Source organism: Tachyglossus aculeatus, chromosome 2 (assembly GCF_015852505.1).
Source record: "Tachyglossus aculeatus isolate mTacAcu1 chromosome 2, mTacAcu1.pri, whole genome shotgun sequence".
Taxonomy (NCBI): Eukaryota; Metazoa; Chordata; class Mammalia; order Monotremata; family Tachyglossidae; genus Tachyglossus; species Tachyglossus aculeatus.
In genome coordinates this window covers 20,451,557-20,479,068 of record NC_052067.1, presented here as the reverse complement: position 1 = coordinate 20,479,068, position 27,512 = coordinate 20,451,557, and the positions used below count along the sequence as shown (strand labels likewise).

Sequence of the window (27,512 nt, the reverse complement as noted above, 5' to 3'; positions counted from 1 at the left end):
AAGGTGACATTGCTTTAAAGTCAATGGTAAGAAGTTTCTGTTTGATGTGGACACTGATGGGCAATCACTAGAGGTTAGTGAGGTGTGGGGAAACATGGACTGAATGTTTTTGTAGAAAAATGTTCCAGGCAGCAGAGTGTAGTATGGACTGGAGTGGGGAGAGACAAAAGGCCAGCAAGGAGATTAATATAGTAATCAAGGCAGGATATGATGATAATAATAATAGTCATTATGGTATTTGTCCAGAGCTTAATATGGTGCCAGGCACTGTTCTAAGCTCTGGGGTAGATACAAGATAGTACGATTGGACACAGTCCCTGTCCCACATAGGGCTCACAGTCTTAATCTCCATTTTACAGATGAGGGAACTGAGTCCCAGAGAAGTGAAGTGACTTGCCCAAAGTAAAAGAGCAGACAAATGGTGGAACTGGGATTAGAATCCATGACCTTCTGATTCCCAGGCCTGGATGCTATCCATTAAGTCATGCTGCTTCAACCACAGGCCTGGGAATGAGGACCTGGGTTCTAATCCCAGCTCTGCCACTTGTCTCCTATGTGACCCTGGGCAAGTCACTTCTGTGTCTGTTCCCTCATCTGTAAAATGGGAATTAAGACCGTGAGCCCTATGTGGGACAGGGACTGTGTCCAACCTGATTATCATCATCAATCGTATTTATTGAGCACTTACTGTGTGCAGAGCACTGTACTAAGCGCTTGGGAAGTACAAGTTGGCAACATATAGAGACAGTCCCTACCCAACAGTGGGCTCACAGTCTAAAAGAGTGGGCTCACAGTCTATCTCTACCCCAGCACTTAGTGCAGTGCCTGGCACATCGAGAAGCAGTGTGGCTCAGTGGAAAGAGCACGGGCTGGGGAGTCAGAGGTCACGGGTTTGAATCCTGGCTCCACCACATCTTCAGTGTGACCTTGGGCAAGTCACTTAACTTCTCTGAGCCTCAGTTCCCTCATCTGTAAAATGGGGATGAAGACTGTGAGACCCACAAGGGACAATCTGATCACCTTGTATCCCCCCCCAGCGCTTAGAACAATGCTTTGCACATAGTAAAGGCTTAACAAATGCCATCATTATTATTATTATTATAGCAAGGGCTTAACGCTTCACGCCGACCTGATTGCCATAACAGCCACCCCACGCCCTGCACACCACAGCCTTAATGAGTGACAGCTGTGCAGTTGGCCCCAGGGGAGCCCCAGGGGGAGGTCCGCTCAGTATGTTGGCCCCTTCCTTGCATCATGTCTGTGTGTCACAGCTTGGTGGGCTACCACTGCCCCCACGGAGGATTCATGCAAGATAAAGAGCAACCAAGAAATCTAAACCCAGAACTCTGCAAGCATATTTATCATTTGTGTTGTGTCGCTGGGCCTGGAAGAGGAATTAGCCTGAAGGATGGCAATGAAATCTACATTGCACCATCAGAAGTGCAGAAAGAATGAATTCAGCCTGAAAATATGTGGGTGAAATAAATGAGCAGGATCTCAGTGGCCTTCCACCATACAAGACTCTTAGGAAGAGCCAATCAACTCATTCATTCATTCTTTCAATAGTATTTATTGAGCGCTTACTGTGTGCAGAGCACTGTACTAAGCGCTTGGGAAGTACAAGCTGGCAACATATAGAGACAGTCCCTACCCAACAGTGGGCTCACAGTCTAGAATGGGGAGACAGAGAACAAAACAAAACATATTAACAGAATAAAATGAATAGAATAAACATGTACAAGTAAAATAGAGTAATAAATACGTACAAACATATATACATATATACAGTTGCTGCGGGGAAGGGAAGGGGGTAAGGCGGGGGAGATGGGGGGAGGGGGAGAGGAAGGAGGGAGCTCAGTCTGGGAAGGCCTCCTGGAGGAGGTGAGCTCTCAGTAGGGCTTTGAAGGGAGGAAGAGAGCTAGCTTGGTGGATGTGCAGATGGAGGGCATTCCAGGCCAGGGGGAGGACGTGGGCTGGGGGTCGACGGTGGGACAGGCGAGAATGAGGCACGGTGAGGAGATTAGCAGCAGAGGAGCGGAGGGTGCGGGCTGGGCTGTAGAAGGAGAGAAAGGAGGTGAGGTAGGAGGGGGCGAGGCGATGGAGAGCCTTGAAGCCAAGGGTGAGGAGTTTCTGTCTGACTCCTCTCTGTATGAACGTTTATACCACTAGAGGAGCCAGAGCAGCGATCCATAGTCATTCTACCCTTCTCTTTCCGGGACATGAGTTTAAAATTGTGCACCAAGAGATGATAAAAGGAATCAGAAAATGTACTTCAGGAGGGTGTTACAGGTATGATGATTCACCAGTGGTCCCCAATGTTGAGAACATGCTTGAAGAGAAGGATCTTAAAGAAAAAATGGCTCTTGCAATGAATCAATACAGTACCCTGATTCCTGTACTGTATGTATTAGTATGGCGTCATGAAGTATATGTATATGGAAAGACCTGGGAAAGGGCCAAAACCATATGTGAGTGTTATGTCTACTTGTTCAATACTGGGGTATGGATGAAGAAGGTAGGAATGGACTTTTCACAGCATCTGGCTGGCAAAAATGGAATTGTATTACTGAGTCCAGAATTAAACTTCTACTCTGCTTGTGTTGTATTCTCCCAAGAGCTTAGCACAGCGTTCCACATACAGTAAGCACTCAATAAATACCTTTGATAATGATTAACAAATACCACCAAAAAAACCTTAGATTAATGTGGTGGCAGTTTGGATGGAGAGGAAAGGGCGGATTTTAGTGATGTGGAGGTTGAACTGATAGGATTTTGAATGAGCGAGATGAGTCAAGGATAACACCAAGGTTACAGGCTTGTGCAACAGGAAGGATGGTGGTGCCATCTTCAGTGAGGGGAAAGATCGGGGGAAAATCCCTACAACTTTATATCTTCATTCTTCCCTAAACCCCATTCCCCATGAAAAATGCTTCTAACCAGCTCTCAAAAATCACCTAACAATAATCTGTGTTCTCACACAGCAGGATGAAAAAAAAAAACTGTACAGAAATTAATTCACATTTTGAGTTTCCAAGTTATGGCTATAACAAGAATAACCTGTACCCCCTCACCCACAAGTTAAAAACTTGCCTTAAAAGCACTGAGCTCTCTTCTCGGATACCCAAAGCAATGTGGTTATCTAAAAATAAAAATACACTTCTGTGAAAACACGCCACACATGGTCGCACTCAATTTATGGTCAAAGAAGTTTTTGGGTTTTTTTTTTTAATGAACAAGAGAAACCAAACCACACAGCAGGCATATCTTTTCAGAGATTTCTTGCAATAAAAGAAATCTTGACCATGTTTCGGGAAAACTAAGTGCTTCAAATCCTGAACAGTATGGAAACAAATCATCATCTAGTCTAGAACTGCCTGATCACTGGTGATGACTAGAATTCCCTCTATGCTAAATGCTTTAAAATGTAGAGAGTTGGATTGTCCCAATGCATCAAATGTCAGGCCACCCTGTACTTTGGTGATGTCTGATAATGAACAGGTACTGGTAAGTACATCCATATCTCCTACACGGTGGGAGTTGCATTCTTTTAGAATGCACGTTATGGAAAATTTGCTCCAAGGCACTTATGTAGATATCCACAATTTATTTTAATGTCCGTCTCCCCCTCTGGACTGTAAGTTCCTGATGGGCAGGGAATGTGTCACCAACTCATTCATTCATTCTATCATATTTATTGAGCGCTTACTGTGTGCAGAGCACTGTACTAAGTGCTTGAGAAGGACAATTCAACAACAAGAGAGACCATCCCTGCCCACAGCAGGCTCAGTCTAGAAGGGGGTAGACAGACAGCAAAACAGCATTAGAGAAGCAGTGTGGCTCAGTGGAAAGAGCCCGGGTTGGGGAGTCAGAGGTCACGGGTTCAAATCCTGGCTCTGCCAATTGTCAGCTGTGTGACCTTGGGCAAGTCATTTCACCTCTCTGTGCCTCAGTGACCTCATCTGTAACATAGGGATGAAGGCTGTGAGCCCCATGTGGGACAATCCGATCACCCTGTATCCTCCCCAGTGCACAGAACAGTGCTTTGCACACAGCAAGCACTTAACAAATGCCATCATTATTATCATCATTCATTCATTCTATCGTATTTATTGAGCACTTACTGTGTGCAGAGCAGTGTACTAAGTCCTTGGGAAGGACAATTCAGCAACAAAGAGAGATGCTCCCTGCCCACAACGGGCTCACTGTCTCTGTTGTGTTGTACTCTCGCAAGCACTTAGTTCAGTATTCTGCACACAGTGAGTACTCAATAAATACCATTGATTGAGTGATTGACTGCAGTAATGGTATTTTGAGTGTCCACCAAGAGAAGGACACCGTACTATACTAAGTGCCTGTGAATGCTAACCCTGGGCTCAATGCCACAGGTATGTTGTACAACAGTTTCTTTCAATAGCATGTCGCACCGTACCCAGACTGACATGCACTGTCAGAAGATCATTCTTTCACAGCACCCAATGAAAACCCGTGTTCCAGGAGAACTGAGTCGACACTGGGAGCAATGACCCAGGCCAGCACATGAACACTGATGGTTAAAAAATAGGCCAATCTGCATTCAGACTCAGTCCCAGCTTCCTTAGATATCAGAAAGCTTACTGATGACCAACTGGAGAATGTCAAGTGAGAACAAGTAATAGACCCTGCTAATCTTTCTGTTGGAGGGAATGACTGCAGTAGAGGTCCAAACTAGCAAAATTGGGCCTTTAACACTGGCTAAACAACTAAGGACTTTAAATCAGATAAAGGAAACCACTTTTACATGTCTTCAACAAATCTGTACTGCACACAGTAAATGCTTAATAAATACCACTGACCCATCTGGGGAAATTATCTTCACATTGTGTCCAGAGTCCAGCTTGCCTGTACTACTCTCAGCCTACTTCAGAGTATAGAAAGCAATCCAATCTTTACCCAGCACTAACCAACCCTAAACAAAAAGGCAGTATAGTTGGAAGGGTGAAACTAGTGAAAAAAATCACCCCTTAGACTGCCTAGGGAAATGGATGAGATCCCAACTTGTACTTCCCAAGCGCTTAGTACAGTGCTCTGCACACAGTAAGCGCTCAATACGATTGATTGATTGATCTCAAGTCATCTCCTCTACCCCCCAATAATTTTTCTATTACTACTATTATCATCCTCCACCTGTCTCCAGACAGGAGTCAAAACCACCCCATAAAAAGAAAACTATGGATACACTGGGCCACTTTGAGATTTACTGTTCTTGAAGTCTTCATGTTCTTTCTGAAACACTTTACTCAACCTGAGAATGGTGAGGGAGTGGGGGGTATCACAAAAGAGGTTTATGACTATGGCAGTACAGTGAAGTCTGATTTTTGATATCACCTAAAATTTTACAGAAGACTACAAAACTAAAAGGTTCCAAAGTCTCACATATGTCACTCCCGAATTGTCTCCAGTGATTCTTCTTATTATTAATAGTAGTAGCAATAATATTTGTTAAGCACTTACTATGGACCAAGCACTGTACTAAGCGCTGGGGTCCATACAAAATATTCAGATTGGACACTGTTCCTATCCTACATGGGGCTCACAGTTTAAGTAGCAGGAGTAGGATTTAATCCCCATTTTACATATGAGGAAACCGAGGCACAGAAAAGTGAAGTGATTTGCCCAAAGTCAAAACAGTGGACAAGTGGCAGAACCTGGGTTAGAACCCAGGTCCTCGGACTCCAAGGCCTGTGCTCTTTCCAAAGGCCACAATGCTTCTTAATCTCAAAAGCCCACACTTTAAAAAGATTTCCTTCATTTTATTTAGGTAGTTGCCCATACCCTTAGATACTTGGTAACAACTGACAAAGTAGAGCACTCTACTAGATGCCCCCTGATTTTCCTATCACCAGAGACAACACCACCATCTTCACCATCACACAAGTCTGTAGCTTTGGCATTTTCCTCGATTCATCTCTCTCATTCAGTGTCACAAAATCCCGCCAGTTCTACCTTCATGGTATCTCTAGAATCCGCCCTTTCCACTCCATCCAAACTGCTACCATGCTGATCCAAGTATTCCTTACTTCCTGCCTTGACCTCCGCATCAGCCTCCTTGCTGATCTCCCTGCCTCCTGCCTCTCTCCTCACCAGTCCATACTTCACTCTTCTGCCCATGCCATTTTACTAAAAAACTGTTTAAACCTCCCCACTCCTCAGAAACCAAAGGTTGTTCATCCACCTCCATATCAAATAGAAACTCTTTACCACTGGCTTTAAGGCACTCAACCAACTCTCCTTCCTATCCCTCCTCACTGATCTCTCCTCACAACCCAATCCACGTATTCCACGCCTCTCCCTAACACCAATTTACACTCTGTACCTCAATCTCATCTACCCAACTGTGGACCCCTTGTCGTCACCCCCAGCTTAGGTCTGGAACTCCTTCCCCCATTATATCCGACCGTTCCCCACTCTCCCCACCTTCAAAAATCACATCTCCTAAAAATCACATCTTCTCCAAGAGGCTCTCCCCAATTAAGCCCTCACTTCCTGTATCGGCCCTCCCCTCTGCGTCACCCACCCCCTAAGCACTTTAATACTTCAATCCCACAACCCTTATTTGAATACCCTATAGCCTACTATTTCCCCTATGCTTAATTTCAATTAGCATCTACCCCCCACCCAAAGACTTGTAAGGTCCTTGTGGACAGGGAATGCATCTACCAACTCTATTGGGTAATACTCTCCCAAGCACTTAGCACAGAGTTCTGCACAAAGTAAGCTCTCAATAAATAGAGAAGCAGCATGGCTCGGTGGAAAGAGCCCGGGCTTTGGAGTCGGAGGTCACGGGTTCTAATTCCGGCTCTGACACATGTCTGCTGTGTGACTTTGGGCAAGTCACTTTGCTTATCTGTGCCTCAGTTCCCTCATCTGTAGAATGGGGATGAAGACTGTGAGCCCCCCAGGGGACAACCTGATCACCTTGTAACCTCCCCAGCACTTAGAACAGTGCTTTGAACATAGTAAGCTCTTAATAAATGCCATTAAATAAATAAATAAATACCACTGATTGACTGAAAGAGGACGCTTCTCCCTGTTGTTTTTTCAGTTCCCAGAGGGGTAACCTGGCCTGGGCCACCCCTCGCTAGCCTATGTGTGCCAAGGAAGCAGTATGGCCTAATGGATAGAGCCCGGGCCTGGGAGTCAGCCCCTCTCTCTTTCCATTATGATTTTTACTTTCGCCCCTGAATACTGAGGTCTCCCCTTATAGTGAACCCCAATTTTCTTTAAAAATGCAAACTTGAGCTTTTGTTCAAAAGCTGTGGGTCACATGATCTACAAATCATTTTCTGATATTACTTTTTAAATGCTTTTTAAAGTCTAAGAGCATATTTCTCTTTGTCTTTTAAAGACAATACTGTCCTGTCCCTTCCTAATAATGAAAGAGAGCACTGTTGGACTTAGTTCCACGGTCCTGCTCCAAAAGGGGCACTACACAGAGGAGCACTAGATTGAAACGGGAAAGTATCAGTATCTGATACTCTAGGCTTGCTGATACTATAGCAACTCATTAACCAGAACCATCTATTTCTTATGACTTTCACTTTGACTACTTCCTTTAGAACTTTAGCCCCCTTTGGCCCCATGAAAAATCTTAAATTCTGAAGGAACGACTGTAAATGGATATGTTCAGTTTATAATATTATAGAGCAAAAGGGACTTTTAGTCAACCAGCAGTCAATGAGGCAGGTCAGTCTTTGGTTACAGAAATATGCCTGTTTCTCTATACAGTTTCTCACGGGCATTTTCTGAATACTCAGACTTTTTGGGGAAGAGAACTGTCCCTATTTTCCTTGTAAATTGTCTATTTTAGCAGGGATTCTGATAGTTTTTTTTTTCTTTTGTAGCTTCTGCAGCACTGGCTTTGAGGCAATCATCTCATCCCATCCTACCTCACTTGACTGATATCCTACCTACAGCCCAGACCACACACATATCTAGCACCAGCTTACTCGTTGTCCCCCAATCTCATCTATCTCGCTGCCAACCCCTTTCCCATGTGCTTTCCCCTAGCCTGGAACTTCTTCCCCTTCTATACACCCCAACCACTACTCTCTACCCCTTCAAAACCTTATTAAGGTCACCTCTCCTCCAGAAGGCCTTCCCAATTAAGCCCTCTTTTCCCTGGCTTGCTTTTCCTTCTGTGTCATCTATGCACTTGCATATGTGACCTTTGGACACTTGATATTCACCCCAACCCCAACCCCGCAGCACTTACATACATATCTTTAAATTATATATTATAAATTACTTATTTATTCATATTAATGTCCATCTCCCCCTCTAGATGGTAAGCTCGTTATGGGCAGGGAACATGCCAGCTAATTCTGCTGTATTGTGCTCACCCAAGCCTTTAGTACAGTGCTCTGCACACAGTAAGTGCTCAATAAATACCACTGATTGATGATTTATCTTACAGATACTTTTAACTTCCTCCCACATTTAGGGACAAGGAAGTATTTCTAGCCTCAGTTTCTGAGCCATTCTAAGTTCCTCACCACAGACTCCCTCCTTCACTCCCTCCGCCTCCAATCAAAGTGTCTGGAACTTGTCAGGCAACTCTGAATCAACTTTTTGGGATTTCTAGCATTCTTTTCCATGCTGAAATACCAAAAGAATCACCACAAGACAGAAACAAACACACACATACACATCCCTCCACCTCCACCCACCTCTTCACCTTAATACCTATTTACACTAGATAATTCAGGATTTCTCAGAAAGGGTTCCTGATAAATGATTCAGCAAACTTTCACTTACATATCAATTATCCACTTAGGGTTATCTGTGGGAGATTTTCAAACACACACACACACACATACACACACACACACCCCCGTAGTTTGCCTTCCCTGGGACCTTATCTAAGGCTTTGGCATTCACTATCTTTGACAGTCATGGCTCCACTGATCTAGAAGGAGCCCCCAACACCCACATAAGTCTGGGCAGGATTACGACTGTGAGCCCAATGTGGGACATGGACTGTGTCTAACCTGATTATCTTGGATATATCCCATTAACTCATTCAATTGTGTTTACTGAGCACTTACTGTGTGCAGCGCACTGTACTAAGCGCTTGGGAAGTACAAGTCGGCAACATATAGAGACGGTCCCTATCCAACAATGGGCTCACAGTTTAGTACTCAGTGCAGTGCTGGCACATAGTAAGCAATTAAATACCATAAAAAAAGAATGAGCAAAATGAAACACAATACAACAAATCAAGTCCAGAGGTTTTTTTAAGTGTCACCATAAGAACTTGGCATAAAAAGGTTCCTTTTGTCATAAGGGAGGGAAAAAAAAGACTGAACAAAGTTTGGAAGGGGCTTTATCCAACTGGAGGTCAACAATGTCGATAACCTGTAACTGAAGCAAAGCAGTTCATAAACACAACAAAATTCAAGCTAGCAGAGTTATAGTCAGAAAAATCCATACCCTGCCTAAAAGAAAGCTTTCCGTCAGTCAGTAGTATTTACTGAACACCTACTTTGTGCAGAGTACAACAGGAGTAAAAGATACAGTCCCGTCTTAAAAACCTAATGGGGAAGACAGGCAGAAACACAATATTTATGAATAGTGGGAGCAAGAGAGAGAAGATATATACTACTTGTACTATAAAGGGTACGGAAAAATGAAGAAAATTGACCATGTAAACTAATGTATGCATATGTACATTTATAAATATACATTTGTGTGTGTGTGTGCATACGTTAAAGGTGCTTGCACAATTTCCTGTGATAATAAAGTCTTCAAAGATGGGTTTGTTTTGAACCTACCATTTTCATGTTTCACTGAGTACCCTCTTATCCTGTTGTGGGCTTTGATGTACAGTAATTCCTTGTCTGAAACCTGTTATGAAGGAGGGGGTCGGGGCAATTAGGAATACTATTCAGCATTCGACTTTCCTGGCTGGAGAGATAGAAGCATTTCAGTCTATCCTCATTCAGAAGCTCCTCCTTCTCCCAAAACTTATCATCATCAATCGTATTTATTGAGCGCTTACTATGTGCAGAGCACTGTACTAAGCGCTTGGAAGTGGTAGCAAAACAGTTGGGTAGGCTAATACCCAATATTGGCTGTAATTGGCCCAAACAGACCAAAAAAACTCAGGGTCAAAGGAAAACGGCAGCCACTGGGGCACTTGTCGACACTGAAGAGGTCCAGACAACCGGCCCTTCAAATCCTAGCTGGGTAGCCTTCTATCCAACAGGCAGCCACTTACTAAATCTCCAATGATCAATTTTGTACTGAAATACTTGACTATGTAAACAAACAAGTGTCTGCATGCATGTGTGCACCCCACCTATACACACACGTACCACCAACCCATAGCCCACCAAACTTCTGATTTCTATAAACTGAAACCTCCTCTACTTTATTTTAAGATACAAGCTAGGAAATGCCTCAACCTAACTGTCAAACACATTCTGATCCAGGCTAGGACTGAAGCACCCTTGGAGCCTTAATATACAACTTCTGGGACATTCAAAAGGATCAATTAGCCACGACTGTGGACAGTGATGATGATGGCATTTCTTAAGCGCTTACTATGTGCAAAGCACTGTTCTAAGTGTTGGGGAGGTTACAAGGTGATCAGGTTGTCCCATGGGGGGCTCACAATCTTAATCCCCATTTTACAGATGAGGGAACTGAGGCACAGAGGAGTTAAGTGACTTGCCCAAAGTCACACAGCTGACAATTGGTAGAGCCGGAATTTGAACCCATGACCTCTGACTCCAAAACCCGGGCTCTTTTCACTGAGCCACGCTGCTTCTCATCAGTGGAGCAAAAGGTGTGATTGAGCCTAGTATCTGATCACAGTGCCCTGATCTAGCCTGACTTTCGGAGCCCAATCCAACTTGGACTCTCAAGCCTGGGCTCAACAGGCATTGAAAATTTGGGGATCCAGCCCACCCAATCCCCAATTCTTTTGTGGTCCCTATGTACTGAGGTTACATACTCATAGGAGCATGGTCTCAGCTTAGATGCTCATAATGGCAGAAGGTAGTATTTACTGAGCAATCACTCGAGGCGGTACACTGTACTAGGCCCTTGGAAAGTATAGAATGATAAAGTGATGCATTCCATGGCAGATGGAGCTTACACTTTAACAGGAGAGACAAAGGTAAAGATAAATTCGCATTTCTCTGTTTTGGTTTCATTTCCCCAAATTCGGCGCAACACAGGTGGAGAAAAGAAGCCAAAACTAAAAAAAAAGATTTAACCATATATTTAGTCCTCTTCCTTCTGCTTCCCCTCCCTTAGTCCAGCCAAAGGTTGGGGGAGACTTTTAGTCTGCCCATCCCTCACTAGGTTTGGCTTTGGGTTGTCCTGACCCATCCCACAGAGAGCTGGGCCCAGCCCTTGCAAAGTTTCAGCTGACCTGCCTGGAGAATAATTTTAATTTGCCTGTGTATAATTTCTTGACAACAGGGGTTGTTCAACTGGAATGGGTTCCTGAGGTGAAATCTCTGCCTCCCCACTTAAAGACTCTCATCTGGGTCAAGTAAGTTGAAGCAGAGTGGTCTAGTGGCTAGAGAATAGGCCTGCGAGTCAGAAGGACCTGGATTCTAATCCCGGCTCCGCCACTTGCCTGCTGTGTGACCTTGGGCAAATCACTTCACTTTTCTGTGCCTCAACTATCTCACCTGTAAAATGGGGATTAAGATTGTGAGGCCCATATGGGACATGGACTGTATCAAAACTGATTGGCTTGTATCTACCCCAGGGCTTAATACAGTGTTTGGCACAAAGTAAGCACTTAACAAATATCATTAAAAAGTAGGTTAACAATGTTCCTACCTGAAGACAGGGGTTGGGACAAAAGGAGTACTACTACATTACTAGTCTTACGTTATTTATAAGATTTCTTCCCACTAGACCATGAGTCCCATGTATGCAGGCATTACTATGTGGGACAGGGACTTTCTCCGAGCTGAGTATCTGGAATCTACCCCTTAACAAATATCACAATTATTAATAGGTCACAGGGACAGTGGGGAAAGACAACCATCTCCCCCCTCTCAAAACAACTGTGAATTAGCCCAGGCCGTTGAATGATGGTAATACTTCCTGTTGTTTAGGGGTGATTCCCCAACTGATCAAGAAGTTCCTGTCCGACTGGCCCCAGTCAGCAAAGAGGAAGAAAATGGCCCAGGCCAAAGGTGAGAAAGAGTTCATACCCAGGACATATATCTTGGTCTCTTGGCTACCCACTTTGAGAGAAATAGTCAGACACCACAGCATTCTTTGACCCGGCACAACACTAATATTATTTATTGTGTTCTGGGCAGGGAATGTATCTGTTTATTGTTATACTGTATTCTCCCAAGTGCTTAGTACAGTGCTCTGCATGCAGTAAGCTGTCAATACATATGACAATGAATGAAATGAATGAATGCTCTGTGCTAACTGCTTCAACAGAAGCACATTCCTTGCCCACAGTGAGCTGATCCTCTAACAGAAGGAAGGCAGCACAGTGCAGTGGAAGGGCATCGTTCTGGAAGGTGGCAGGCTCGGGTTCAATTTCCACCTCTGCCACTAGCCTGTAGCTTGTAGCCACTAGCCTTGGATAAGTCACTTACCCTCTCTGTACCTCAGTTTCATCATTTGCAAAATAGGGATAGTACTACCTGCCTCACAGGTAATGGGAACAGTAAGAAGAACAAGGATCAGTTATAGGAAGTAGACAATGCAAGACTGAAATATCAGGATAAATAAATGACTAGGCAAATGCACATAAACCCTGAGGCCTTGTCTGAATGAATACCTAAGCCCTGGCTGTGGGTGACTCAACTCTGGGTGCTGTAAATGATAATGAGCCTTTGTAGTTCCTTGGCATCTAAGAAAAAAAAAAAAAAAAAAGAGTTATTCTTGATTGTCATGTTGCCCACCTACAATCTATTTCTGAATGAAGATTAAGTAGGAAAGGGAAACGGGCAGGGCAGGGGAGAAAGTGCCCAAGGAGTAATTGAAAAAGTGTTGTTACTCGGGGAAGAAGGAATTTGAGAGTTTTACTTGGCTTCTCATGATCATAGGCTCACAGATAACCTTAGAAGACTAAGCCAGCTTCATCCACTGTCTACAAAACTACTCATCACAGCACAAATATATGTCCTTTACTGGCTTAACTTTTCAATAGGACCACACAAACTGTACCTGGAGCATATAATGTAATAATTCTCCTGCAGAGATTAAAAAATTTAAACTAGCATTCAGAAAGCTTTTAGAATAAAAGCCATATACAGCACCTTTATAAAACATGCCATGAATCTTCCCCAAAACCACAATAAGTATTACCCTCATTACCCACAGATTTCCACCCCTAAATTGGCTGCCTTCCTGCTGACTGAATGAATTGGGTCACAATCAATCAATCATACTTATTAAGTGCTTACTAGCAGGGCCCTGTACTAAGCGCTTGGGAGAATACAATACAACAGTATAACAGATGCGTTCCTGGACCACAATGAGCTTACAGTCTGAATTAAAGATTGTACACTTATTTTTTTTTAAAGATTAAGATTTAAAAAGGATAAAGGGATGGAATGTAGATCAAACTACACCTGTGTAGACTGTCCCCTTAATTCCCTCCTAGTTTAATCTGGTGAAACCTAAACAAGGTTTCCTATCCTCCCTCCAGCTTAGACTGAGCCCCATGTAGGACAGGGACTATGTCAAATCTGATTATTTTGTATCTACCCCAGTGCTTGGCACATAGTAAGCACTTAAACACCAAGATTGACATTATTAATAATAAAAAGAGTTCCTAACAGAATCACAATATCCCTTAAGATCTAGCTGACCTAAAAAATCACATTGTTTGAGAGGTGATCAAACACTCATTTTGTTCTGATCTTTTAAGAGTTGTGAGTTTTATATGTTGGATCCCAGCATATTTCTTGACTTTCTGGATACGGCATATAGTCTTTCCCTCTCCCTCTGAACTCTGCTTAGTTAAATGACATTTTCTAAGCATTGACAACACTTTTGTGCATACAGTAATACATTTGTGCTTCCTTTTGAGGGTATACTCACTACATCCCAGCAGCCAGTTTTCTCCATCAGGGCTTTTAGCTAAAAATACTCTGCTAGCAAGAGACCAGACTCCTGATGTACATCTTCCCTCTCAGTGATCCACAACATTCGGGGATTCAAAATAGGCTCAGGCCTGAATATTTTGGATACTAGACTGTTTAATATAGAATCTGAGTTTTAAAAAAATCTGAAAGCCCAAGTGATATGAACTTTTCATAAAATCAGCCACTTTTTAATAAAAATCAGATGCTTTAAAAACTTGGTTCAAAAGGAAATTCAAGAGCCTTGTGTAACTACTACAATCACACTGCTGGCAAGATGACAACAGAAACCAAGAGAAAGATGTATCTTTTTAAGATGAGTAAGGAAAAGAGAAGTATAGCATGAACTTTATTGAAATCACCCCAATACGCAGAATAAATCAGTTCTGCTGTATTGTTAGCCCATCACCTTTTCCAAAGTTAATTTAACATTCTCCTTGAAAGGGAAACCTATTGAATTGCAACTCCATACAACTGGGGAAACAAGCAAACCGTGGGCACTGCAGTGTGATTGACTTCAATGATAATCATGCACACAGAATTTGAAGAAGCTGGCTGTTTAAGAGAAAGTGATGAAATAGGTTGGAAAAAGATGCCTTGTTACTGCTTCTCCTGCAGCACCTGCTCTGGGAATTGTGGTCTCTCAAGATGTCATTCTGGCATTTTTCATTTGCATTAAACTCACTCAATGAAAAATAAAACAAACAACAGTGATAGAACCAACTCCAAAAAGAATCACACAAGAATGATGCCATAGATCCCTCCTAGAGACATTTTCAAGCACGCATAAAGACAAAAATCTACCATTACATTACCTTGAAAAACGAAAGGGGCTTTAACATTTCAAAATTACATATGAAAGATCACTCTGTCTTTGGATTGTAAGACAAAGAAGTTTGTATTTTACCCGTTACGTAATCTTGACAAATATTTTAGCAAGTGGTTTCACTGCTAAGCTCTGTCTCATTGGATGCTTTTTTACACAAGAAACTCAACAGGCAAAGCTGCATGTTCTAAGTCAATGAAGAGGGCCTAAAGGAATACTTTCATTTGGTAATTAAATATCAAAAAACTAAGAATGCTATAGAATCTCAGGCATTTAATCTTCCTGTGCCTCTATTTCTCATTTGCGGAACAGACACTATAACATACAGGGAGTTCTTTCTACAACATAAGGTCTGAATAGGACACTGGTGAGGAATTACGGAATATTCTTTCCCACACTGCATATCTGTCTGAATGATGCAGTGTCAGAAGTACCGTTTTTGGACAAATGATTAGCACTGGTCAAGCAGGTATAGCAAAACACTAGTTTTGTGAACTCAAGGTTCTTCAGGAACACAACTCCCCGCACCACAGAAGAATTGACGATAAATTAAGAATACTAGGGTACTTAAAATAACAGACTTGTAGCAAACAGAAACCTCTACACTTCAAAAATTGTCGCAGGTCACCAGGACCCAATCCCATTAAAAAAGTAAAATTCTTAAGTGATGGAGCATTTTGGGGTCTATTTTTGGTCTAGACTTCACAGAACCTGCAAAGGAAGCATCAATGACCTGTGACCAAAGGAAGTAAATAACTCATATTTACCAGTTGTAATCCCAGGAAGGATAGAGCAAAAATTTCCTCCATACATAAAATTTAACATAATTACTGAGTAAATTACGTCGGGGCCACTGTATTCGAAGAAAAAACTGGACCATCTGCTCAGAGATAACTTCACTCAAGGGCTGGGGGATCTTGGACATTTTACCTTTCAGTACCTCCTTTTCTCCTCCATTCCACCAGGCTCATCTAAAAATGGCCCTGGCAGTGGCTGGAGAAGGAAGGAAACCCAAAAATCAATGATCCTTCTGCTCTGGGGTGGACGGAAAAGGGATTTGGATGCCTCCTTGGCCGTCACTGCCTAGCCTAGCAGAGGCCTAGCAGAATTTAAACTGGTCCTGACTCTAGCCAAAGATCAAGTGCCATTTGTTTCAGTCAGGTTGAGAGAAAAATCCACCACCGCTGCTATGTCAACTCCACCTACTGTTTCATCTAAAGATGACTCAAAGAAGACAGACAAGTCTTTGTTTTTTATTTGATTATATTTGTAGGCATGGAATCTTATATGTTTACTTTTGTAAGTTTCTCGAGGCAGGGATTGTGCCTTATGCTTCTGTTGTATGCCAGTCATATATATCGAGTGCTTACTACGTGCTCAGCACTGTACTAAGCATTTGGGAGAGTATAATACAACAATAAACAGACACGAGTTTACAGTCTGTAGGAATAGACAGACGTTAATATATGTCTCAGGAGCCCAATTCAGCTCCTTTCTATGTGCTACAGGCACTCAAATGATGCTGCTGTTGATGAAAAATCAGGGAATAAAGGTTAAACTTTCTCCAGGCCTAGTTTTGAAAATTCATTTCTGCTTTGCCTGACTGCCTGCCAATTTGAGCCACATACATGGTGGAACCAAAATCTATTCATTTGGGGTGAAGAGATGCGCTCGGGAGAAGAGCTCTTTATGCCTTTTCTCAAAATCCCTCCCTCACTATGGTAAAGAACGAGCTTTGGGCCTTGATATGCCATTAGCAATATCAGATGTCTGTGAATCTTCCCCTATATTACGGAGGGCTGAGCCAATTAAGACTTTGCAAAACGAAAGTACTACTGGAACGTGACCAATAATGATAAGCGAAATAACAATTGGATGGAGATGAAGGTAATTTCAAGGCGCACCAAAGGCTTGCAATATGGGCAAGACCTGAATTTGGAAGAGAAACAAACACTGACTCCCGCCGGGAAGCATCTTGCGATTTATTTAGACGTCTATGGTTCCAGGAGGAGTCCACAAACGGGATATCAATCCGGGGCAGCCGATGTTGAGAAGCTCCAGGAGACTGCGATTTCAACCAACTAGGTGAAACCAATCAATCAATGGTATTTAATGAGCGCTTACTGTATGCAGAGCACTGAAGTAAGCGCTTGGGAGAGTACAATATAACAGAGTACCTTGTTGCAGGTAAGAAACGTGTTTACTAACTCTCTTTATACTGTATTCTCCCAAGTGCTTAGTACAGTGTTCTGCACACTGTAAGCGTTCCATAAATACCATTGACTGCTGACTGACAGAGATGGTCCCCGCCCTCAACGATCTTGAGAAGCAGCGTGGCTTAGTGGATGTTGCACTGTACTCTCCCAAACGCTTAGTACAGTGCTCTGCACACAGTAAACGCTCAATACTGTTGAATGAATGAGCTTCGCTTCTCAGGGTCTCAGTTACCTAATCTGGAAAATGGGGATGAAGACTGTGAGTCCTATGTGGGCCAGGGACTGTGTCCAACCTGATTAGCTTGGATCTACCCCAACGCTTAATAGTGTCCGGCCCATACAGAGCACTTAACAAATAACACAAAAAGAGGAGTAAAAGCCCAAGGCACCCAACAACACCCCTTTCCCTCATTTCACTCGGTAGACGCAACGTGGCTTAGTGGACAGAGCACGGGCCCGGGAGTCGGAAATACCTGGGTTCCAACCCCGCCTCTGCCACATGTCTGCTGTGTGATCTTGGGCAAGTCACTTCGCTGTGCCTCAGTTACCTCACCTGTAAAATGGGGATAAGGGTTTGAGCCCCATGTGGGACAGAGCCTGTGTCCAACCTTGTATCTTACCCCAGCGCTTAGAATAGTGCTTGGCCCATAGTAAACGTTTAACAAGTACCATCACTATTATGTTGAAGTAGGGGCCGGCCCTGCCCCGTTGCCCTCTCACGCAGGACACTCACCGCTCAGGTAGTTGGTCCACTTGTACAGCACCCCCTCCATGGTGCCCGGCGGCCCATTCACCTTCACAGCGTTGTAGAAACTTCACTCTCCCTCCAGTCCCCTCCGCTTCCCCAGGTCAAAAGGCCCGAAGGGGCTGGCAGGGCAGCCATGCCCCCCCCGACCCCCCCGCGGCCGGCAATGGTCGCTCCCACGCCCTCGGCGGCTCCTCGCCGCAGCACCACCCAAGTGAGGAGGGGCACCCGGCCCGACCGGCCGGGAAGGCCTCGGAGCTGGGCCGCCCGCGTACACCGCTCGACCCGGCTCGGCGGCCGGACCAATGGGAGCTCCGCCCCGTTCCCCGGCCGGCCAATGAGGAGAGCCGGGCGCCCGGGCGCGTACCAAGGTCCCTGGAGGGGGGGGGGGGGTGGAAGGGGCGAGAGAGCCAACAGATCCCCCGTTGCTCCGCTGCCAGAGCCAGCTCCCGTCCCTCTCCGGCTGACTGAGCACGCTCGCACATGCCCATTTGCAACCGCTCTCGCTCCGGACGGCTTCTCGGGACCCAAGAAATCCACTCCGGGTTTTCGCAGCAGTGGAGGGGGCGGGGAAGGGGTGCAATTGGTAGGTGGTGACGATCATCCAAGGGAGTGACGGGCGGCAGGCCGCTCTTTTGGACATTTTTTTAAGAACCTTTTGCTCTCTAATTTTTGCTCTTTTGTGGGGAGGTGGGAAGGGCGAGACCCTTTTGCTTCCTTATTTTTGCACCTTTTTGACGGGACGGGGAGGGCAAGATCCTATTGCTCCCTTATTTTTGCTACTTTTTTGGGAGGTGGGGAGGGCGAGACCTTTTTGCGCCCTTATTTTTGCACCTTTTTGAGGGGGCGGAAAAGCAAGACCCTTTTGCTCCCTTATTTTTGCTACTTTTTTGGGAGGTGGGGAGGGTAAGGCCCTTTTGCACCTTTTTGAGGGGGCGGGGAAGACAAGACCCTTTTGTTTCCTTATTTTTGCTACTTTTTTGGGAGGTGGGAAGGTAAGACCCTTTTGCGCCCTTACTTTTGCACCTTTTTGAGGGGGCGGAGAAGGCAAGACCCTTTTCCCTTATTTTTGCTACTTTTTGGGGAGGTGGGGGGGTAAGACCCTTATGCGCCCTTACTTTTGCACCTTTTTGAGGGTGCAGAAAAGGCAAGACCCTTTTGGTCCCTTGTTTTGGCATCTTTTTCAGGGTGTGGAAAGTCAAGATCATTTTGCTCCCTTACTTTTGCAAATTTTTGAAGGGGCGAAGAAGACAAGACCCTTTTGTTTCCTTATTTTGGCTACTTTTTTGGGAGGTGGGGAAGGTAAGACCCTTTTGCGGCCTTACTTTTGCACCTTTTTGAGGGGGCGGAGAAGGCAAGACCCTTTTCCCTTATTTTTGCTACTTTTTTGGGAGGTGGGGGGGTAAGACCCTTATGCGCCCTTACTTTTGCACCTTTTTGAGGGTGCAGAGAAGGCAAGACCCTTTTGCTCCCTTATTTTGGCATCTTTTTCAGGGTGTGGAAAGTCAAGATCTTTTTGCTCCCTTACTTTTGCACCTTTTTGAGGGGGTGGAGAAGACAAGACCCTTTTGTTTCCTTCTTTTTGCTACTTTTTTGGGAGGTGGGGAAGGTAAGACCCTTTTGCGCCCTTATTTTTGTACCTTTTTAAGGGGGCGGAGAAGGCAAGACCCTTTTGTTCCCTTATTTTTGCTACTTTTTGGGAGGTGGGGGGGTAAGACCCTTATGCGCCCTTACTTTTGCACCTTTTTGAGGGTGCAGAGAAGGCAAGACCCTTTTGCTCCCTTATTTTGGCATCTTTTTCAGGGTGTGGAAAGTCAAGATCTTTTTGCTCCCTTACTTTTGCACCTTCTTGAGGGGGCGGAGAAAGCAAGACCTTTTTGCTCCCTTATTTTTGCACCTTTTTGAGGTTTCGTTCTGAGCTGCCGTGGCAGAGGAGGCCCACGGACAGGAAAAGAGAGGGCACATTTAGATTTTTTTTCCCAGCTCATTTTGGAGAGGGTTGAGGTAGGTACGGGCCGGGGGCGAGAGCTCCGGTCTCCCGGGGACAGGTCGCAGGGGCGTCACGCGGTTCCAGGATAATGATGATGGTATTTGTTAATAGCTCACCATGTGCTAAGCACTGGGATAGATACAAGGTCATCAGGTTGTCCCACGTGGGGCGCACAGATATAATCCCCATTTTACAGATGAGGGAACTGAGGCACAGGGAAGCAGCGCGGCTTAATGGAAAGAGACCGGACTTGGGAGTCAGAAGTCGTGGCTTCTAATCCCTGCTCCGCCACTTGTCTGCGGTGTGACCTTGGGGAAGCCCCTTAATTTTCTCTGTGCCTCAATTACCTCATCTGTAAAACGGGGATTAAGTCTGTGAGCCCCATGTGGGACAACCTGGTTACCTTGTATCTTCCACAGCGCTTAGAACGGTGCTTGGCACAGAGTAAGAGCTTAACAAATACCATCATTATTATTATTAAGTGACTCGCCCAAAAACACACAGACCCAGGATGGTGGGAAAAGGAAAGAATACGTAGCCTGGAAAAGGGAAAAAGGCTGAATTTCTCATTCAAAATTATCCTGGAAAGGAAAGTGGAGAATTGGCTTTGGAGCAAACTGGACAAGATGACCTAAAAAGCATTTTGGTATTAAAGAACAACAAATTCAGCAGCTTGCCCATGAGCAGTCCAGTCTGTCATTGATATCTACTCATCAAAAAATAAAAAGGAACTTTTTTAAACATCTATTTCATTTATTTATTTATTTATTTTATTTGTGCATATTTATTCTAATTATTTTATTTTGTTAATATGTTTTGTTTTGTTCTCTGTCTCCCCCTTCTAGACTGTGAGCCCACTGTTGGGTAGGGACCATCTCTATATGTTGCCAACTTGTACTTCCCAAGCGCTTAGTACAGTGCTCTGCACACAGTAAGCGCTCAAAAAATACGATTGAATGAATGAGCGAATATTTGTAAGATCCCTCTGTTCTGTTTGCCCTTCACTAAGTTCCTGGCTATTGGAACCCACAAAACATCGAATTATAATAATAATGATGGTGTTTAAATGCCTACTATGTGCTTGGTACTGTTCTAAGCGCTGGGGTAGATACAAGGTAATCAGATTGTCCCATGTGGGACTCACAGCCTTATTCCCCGTTTTACAGATGATGTAGCTGAGGCACAGAGAAGTTAAGTGACTTGCCCAAGGTCACACAGCAGACAAATGGCGGAGGCGGAATTGGAACCCATGTCTTCCAACTCCCAAATCTGGGCTATTTCCACTAAGCCACGCTGCTGCTCTAGCAGCCCTCATCTCCCACTCCCTTCTGCATCACCCTGACTGGCTCCCTTTGCTCTTCCCCCCCTCCCAGCCCCACAGCACTTATGTATATATTTGTCTTTTTATTTATTTGTATTGATGTCTGTCTTGCCCGTCTCCCACTCCCTTCTGCATCACCCTGACTTGCTCCCTTTGCTCTTCCCCCCTCTCCCAGCCCCACCAAACTTATGTATATAGCTGTCTTTTTTATTTATTTGTATTGATGTCTGTCTTGCCCCCCCCCCCAACACTGTGAGCTCCTTGTGGGTAGGGAATGTCACTGTTTATTGTTATATTGTACTTTCCCAAGTGCTTAGTACAGTGCTCTGCTCAGAGTAAGCACTTAATAAATACAATTGAATAAATGAATGAATTGGGAAATTGAGGAGGAGGAAGAGGAGGGAAGATTAGTAGTTCAAGCCACCCTATTGCATTTAAAATGCCAGGGGAGTCACAATAGTGTGAGCTTTCTGGCTATCCTTTAAGATCTCAGGTCTTCAGTCAATTCTTCACTAGCCTTTACTGAGCACCTACTGTGTGAAATGAAACTATTATACATGATCTCTATCCTCAAGGAGTTTATAGTCTAGCGGGGGAGGCACACAAATAAATTACAGATAGAAGAAATAAAGTACATTAAATACTATGAGTATATAAGTGCCTAGGTGGCAGAAGTGGCAGTTGGTGGATACAAAGTGGAGAGATTTAGAGTTGAATTGGGGGCGGCCTCCTGGAGGAAATGTGATTTCAGAAGGGCTTTGAAGGTGAGGGAGAAAAGTGGTCTTTTGGATAGGCAGGGGAAGGGTGTGAGCAAAAAGTCAGCAGAGGAAGAGACAAGAACAAGGCCCAGGGAGTGGAATAGTTTGAGGGGAATGAAGAGTGTGAGCTGGAGAGTAATGGGAATAGTGGATAAGTAGGGAGAGAGGTGATTAAAACTTTAAATCTGCATTGAAGCAAATAGGAGCTTCTGCTTGAAACATCCTTAACCTCTCTGTGCTTCCGTTTCTCATCTAAAGGAAAGGGATCACCACTATCTATCATCAGTGCTAAATTTCTTAGATCCTTAAGAGAAAAAGAAAATATGAAACTTTCAAAAATTATCTTTTTTAGAAATCAGGCTACTCTCAATTGCATGAACAGCAACATTCATTGTCGTATTTATTGAGCGCTTACTGTGTGCAGAGCACTGTACTAAGCACTTGGGAAGTACAAGTTGGCAACATATAGAGACTCCCTACCCAACAGTGGGCTCACAGTCTAGAAGGGGGAGACAGAAAACAAAACAAAACATAGTAACAAAATAAAATAAATAGAATAAATATGTACAAGTAAAATAAATAGAGTAATAAATACGTACAAACATATATACAGGTGCTGTGGGGAGGGGGAGGAGGGGGAGCAACAGTTATTGAGGACTTGCTCTGGTTAGAGCACAAGTTAAATGCAAAATACAGTGAAAGACAAAGATCCCTGCCCTCAAGTAGTTTTTATGTAATATAAGAAAGAAGTACTGTCCCTATCTGGTGGGTATCTTTCCTGTATACATTTCTTACCATATGACTTTTCCAAAATTGAAAGGTGTGCCAATTGAACCGAGTCAAAACTGCTTAACCTGTTTTTGTGAGTCACAGTCCCTAAAACAGGGTATGACAAAAGTTCCCTCTAATATTTGTTATAAAATTTACCATAATTACTGGGTTTTGGAACCAAGGCCAAACATCTATTTCAAAATGAGCTGAGAGCTCTAGCAAAGCACCAATTTCCATTTTGAAAGGGCTTTAAGACTTTTCAGGTTGAAACAAAGTCACCAATACATCTTGAGATTTACTAGATCCAGTCTTTTGTCCATTCAAAGGAAGATGACAGTTCCCTAAGATTATTTAAACAAGGTTAAATCTATTTAACTTTCAGTTTTGCCTGCAGTCGGGCCTGGACATACAACAGGGCCAAGAAATCCCCTCAGATCAGAATTCCTTTTATAGTATTTTGAAATGTCTCCTTCACTCTGGTAATGAAAGGTCTCTGTGTCTTGAAATTTCCATAGCAATATCAGATTTCTTCTGAATCAAGGAACCATTTTGTGGAAGTGGTCGGGGAGCTTTGGGACAAGAAAACAGTTGGTCCAGAGGAAAAAGCACTAACTGGGAATCAGGAAACCTGGTTCTAATTTCTGGTTCTGCCTGCTGGGGCTACACCATGTTTTTATAGTGTTACACAAGGGAGACAGGATCAGCAGGAAACCTGAAAAATAGCTGATTAATGTGGGGAGCAAAGACAGCAGCACTTACCAGGGCACTGGTTTGCCAGGTCATGAGGCTATGGCACAGTATCATTCATTCATTCAATCATATTTATTGAGCGTTCTGTGTCTGCAGAGCATTGTACTAAGCACTTGGGAAGTACAAATTGGCAACACATAGAGACAGTCCCTACCCAACAACGGGCTCAGTCTAGAAGGAGGAGACAGACAAAATAAAACACAGGTGTCAGTGCCATCAGAGTATTGGCCCTGAGCTGCAATTATGTCAGTCATAAATGGATCCTTTCTTTTTAATGGGATTTGTAAAGCTCTTACTGGTGCTAGGTACTGTAGTAAACACTGAGGTAGATACAAAGCCCTTCCCTTCAAAGCCCTACTGAGAGCTCACCTCCTCCAGGAGGCCTTCCCAGACTGAGCCTCCTCCTTCCTCTCCCACTCCTCATCCCCCCGCCTTACCTCCTTCCCCTCCCCACAGCACATGTATATGTTTGTACATATTTATTACTCTATTTTACTTGTACATATTTGCTATTCTATTTATTTTATTTTGTTAATATGTTTTGTTATCTGTCTTCCCGTTCTAGACTGTGAGCCTGCTGTTGGGTAGGGACCGTCTCTATATGTTGCCAACTTGTACTTCCCAAGTGCTTAGTACAGTGCTCTGCACACAGTAAGCGCTCAATAAATACGATTGAATGAATGAATGAATACAAGCTAATCAGGTTGGACACAGTCTCAATCCTCATTTTTCAGATGAAGTGATTGAGGCACAAAGAAGTGATGTGATTTGCCCAAGGTCACACAATAGAGAAGGGGTGGAGCAGGGATTAGAACCCAGGTCCTCTTGACTCTTAGGTCTATGTTTTATCCACTAAGACATGCTGCCTCTCCTGCACGTACAAGACCCTTGCACCCCTGCCTGCCAAGAGACAGAAATCATGTTTAATTCCCACCTGGTTTATCTCTCTCAGCATTTAGTGATTTGCACCCAGTAAGCACTTAATACAATTGCAATACATTTGCTACTTCTTGCTACTAGAGAACCAGTGAAGTTTAGTGGATAGAACACGGGCTTGGGAGTCAGAATGACCTGGGTTTGAATCCTGTCTCCATCACTTGTCTTGCATGTGGCCTTGGGCAAAGTCACTTCACTTCTCTGTGCATATGTAAAATGGGGATTAAGACTGTGAGCCTTATGTGGTACAGGGACTGTGTCCATCCCAATTATCCTGGACCTACCCCAATGCTTAGAGTAGTGCCTGGCACATAGTAAGTGCTAGTTATTAATATTATTATTACTACTACTTTCCACTAGGCCATGCTGCTGGTCCAGCTGAGTCTATAGATTGATTAATGACATTAGAAACAACTGAACTAGATTTTAGCTCAAAGAAAAGTCTAGAAAAAGGGAAAGATTTGTGCTTTATGGCTGGATTTCATTTAACTTTTTACCCCTTTGACCTTGCACTTGCTATTTATGATTTTACTTACTACTTGAATGTGACTTGGGCATTAATAAGGTCGTTTTTAATCTCATATCTTTCTTCCCCATTAAAGCATAGGGTCCTTGTGGACAGGGATCATATGCTGTACTTCTTTTGTAGTTTTCTAAGCACTTACCACACCTGGGGAGTGGTCAATAAATACTGTTAGCATCATTTAAAATAGAAAGCTTGTGTAAATTATGTTCTGGGTATCATCTTCCACAATGGGGCCACACTCTTGAGGGAGAGGACAAGAAAAACTCCCTAGAGTACAGCACTTGAGCATCCAAGTCCAGGGCTAGACCGCAGGCTCTGGCTGAGCCCATTCCCAGCTCAGAGAAACAAAGTTATGAAGAATGCTTTACCTAAATAAGTAATCCTGAGCTATGACAGTTTGGAAACATTCCCCAAAGGAATGTGAAAAGATTGAAAGCCCCTAGGATGTTTTGAGGTGAGTTAGGTCCTGATTAGTGCAGGTGAATGACAAGCCTGGCACAATGTGCATGAGCTCTCTGTAGCCTTTCAACCAAAAAAATCCCAAGGGTATGGACTGAAGTTTGATCAGGCCATCATTGGTTTGATTAGCAAATTTCCTGTGAAATTTTTAAAGTGCAGTTCAATCCTTACAGTACACATATTCTAGATGTATTCTTATTCAGAAAACCATATTAACCGTAAGAGATATGGCCAGCCTGCAGCAGCTTCCAACACCTACTTCGAGGTTTAAATGCGCCATCTAGTGGATAGAGCACGGGCCTGGGAGTCAGAAGGTCATGGGTTCTAATCCTGATAATAATAATGATGGCGTTTGTTAAGCGCTCACTATGTGTGAAGCACTGTTCTAAATGCTGGGGGGGGGATACAAGGTGATCAGGGTGTCCCACGTGGGGCTTTGCACACAATAAATAAATATGATCGGATGAGTGAATTAATGAAAAAGAGACTCCTGGAAAAAGGCAATCAGTGGGTCTCTTAATTGGGCCGCAAGGATTAAAAGATTTGCTGGAGAAGCCATTTCCTGTAGGGCTGATTCATTCATTCATTCATTCATTCACTCAATCATATTTATTGAGGGCTTACTGTGTGCAGAGCACTGTACTAAGCGCTTGGGAAGTACAAGTTGGCAACATATAGAGACGGTCCCTACCCAACAATGGGCTCACAGTCTAGAAGGGGGAGACAGACAACAAAACAAAACATATTAACAAAATAAAATAAATAGAATAGTAAATATGTACAAGTAAAATAGAGTAATAAAACTGTACAAACATATACAGGTGCTGTGGGGAGGGGAAGGAGGTAGGGTGCGGGGATGGGGAGGGGGAGAGAAAGGAGGGGGCTCAGTCTGGGAAGGCCTCCTGGAGGAGGTGAGCTCTCAGTAGGGCTTTGAAGGGAGGAAGAAAGCTAGCTTGGTGGATGTGCGGAGGGAGGGCATTCCAGGCCAGGGGGAGGACGTGGGCCGGGGGTCGACGGCAGGACAGGCGAGAGGAGGACGTGGGCCGGGGGTCGACGGCAGGACAGGCGAGAACGAGGCACAGTGAGCAGAGCAGCGGAGGGTGCGGGCTGGGCTGTAGAAGGAAAGAAGGGAGGTGAGGTAGGAGGGGGCGAGGTGATGGACAGCCCTGAAGCCGAGAGTGAGGAGTTTTTGCCTGATGCGTAGGTTGATTGGTAGCCACTGGAGATTTTTGAGGAGAGGAGTAACATGCCCAGAGAGTTTCTGCACAAAGATGATCCGGGCAGCAGCGTGAAGTATAGACTGAAGTGAGGAGAGACAGGACAATGGGAGATCAGAGAGGAGGCTGAGGCTGATGACCTGCCTGCTACCACCAACACTAATAATCTTCAAAACTCTTCCTAGAGAGTGTCTTTTCTGTCACTTTTAGGATGGGAGTCCTCAGTGATGGCTGGACCAGGTCCAGAACACTTTATCACAGCAATGACATATTTTTGACGATCCGAGAGGGGATGAAAATAAGGAAATTAAAGCAAGACTTGCATTTCCAGGCAAAGTTAAATTTGATGTCCCTGGGCAATTTCCATCTTCCCCATTACACATAAATGGGGATTAAGACAGTTAGCCCCACATGGGACAAGGACTCTGTCCAACCTGATCAGTTTGAATCTATCCCAGCACTTAGTACAGTGCCTGGCCCATAGTAAGTGCTTAACGAATACCATTAAAAAAAAACTCACGCTGCTTTTCCAGGTAGTCCCATCTCTACATGAAGGAACCCTTCTCTGCATCAATCTCAGTGTTATAATAATAATGGTGTTTGTTAAATGCTTACTGTGGGCCAGGCACTGTACTAAGCACTGGGGTGAATATAAGCAAATGGAGTTGGACACAGTCCCTGTCCCACATGGCACTTAAAGTCTCAATCCTCATTTTACAGATGAGGTAACTGAGGCACAGAGAAGTGAAGTGACTCCCCCGAGGTCACACAGCAGACAAGTGACAGATCTGGGATTAGAACCTACGACCTTCTGATTCCCAGGCCTGTGCTCTATCCACTACAGGCCCCCAGGGACTCCTTTTTTTGTTGTCCCTAATAAAATCTG

The 27,512-nt window shown here is 44.1% G+C and overlaps 1 protein-coding gene and 1 pseudogene across 2 annotated transcripts in view; one reads left to right on the top strand and one right to left on the bottom strand.

Moving 5' to 3' along the window:
- PLEKHA8 (pleckstrin homology domain containing A8) overlaps positions 1-18,153 on the bottom strand; it is a 56,659-nt gene extending 38,506 nt beyond the window's left edge. For both annotated transcript variants that reach the window (XM_038740235.1, XM_038740245.1), the window contains exon 1: positions 17,887-18,153. In XM_038740235.1, the coding sequence (XP_038596163.1) occupies positions 17,887-17,926 (40 nt within the window). In that variant the 5' untranslated portion in view covers positions 17,927-18,153. The remainder of the gene's footprint in view (positions 1-17,886) is intronic.
- LOC119946172 lies at positions 1,255-17,022 on the top strand (annotated as a pseudogene).
- Positions 18,154-27,512: the final 9,359 nt, after the last annotated feature.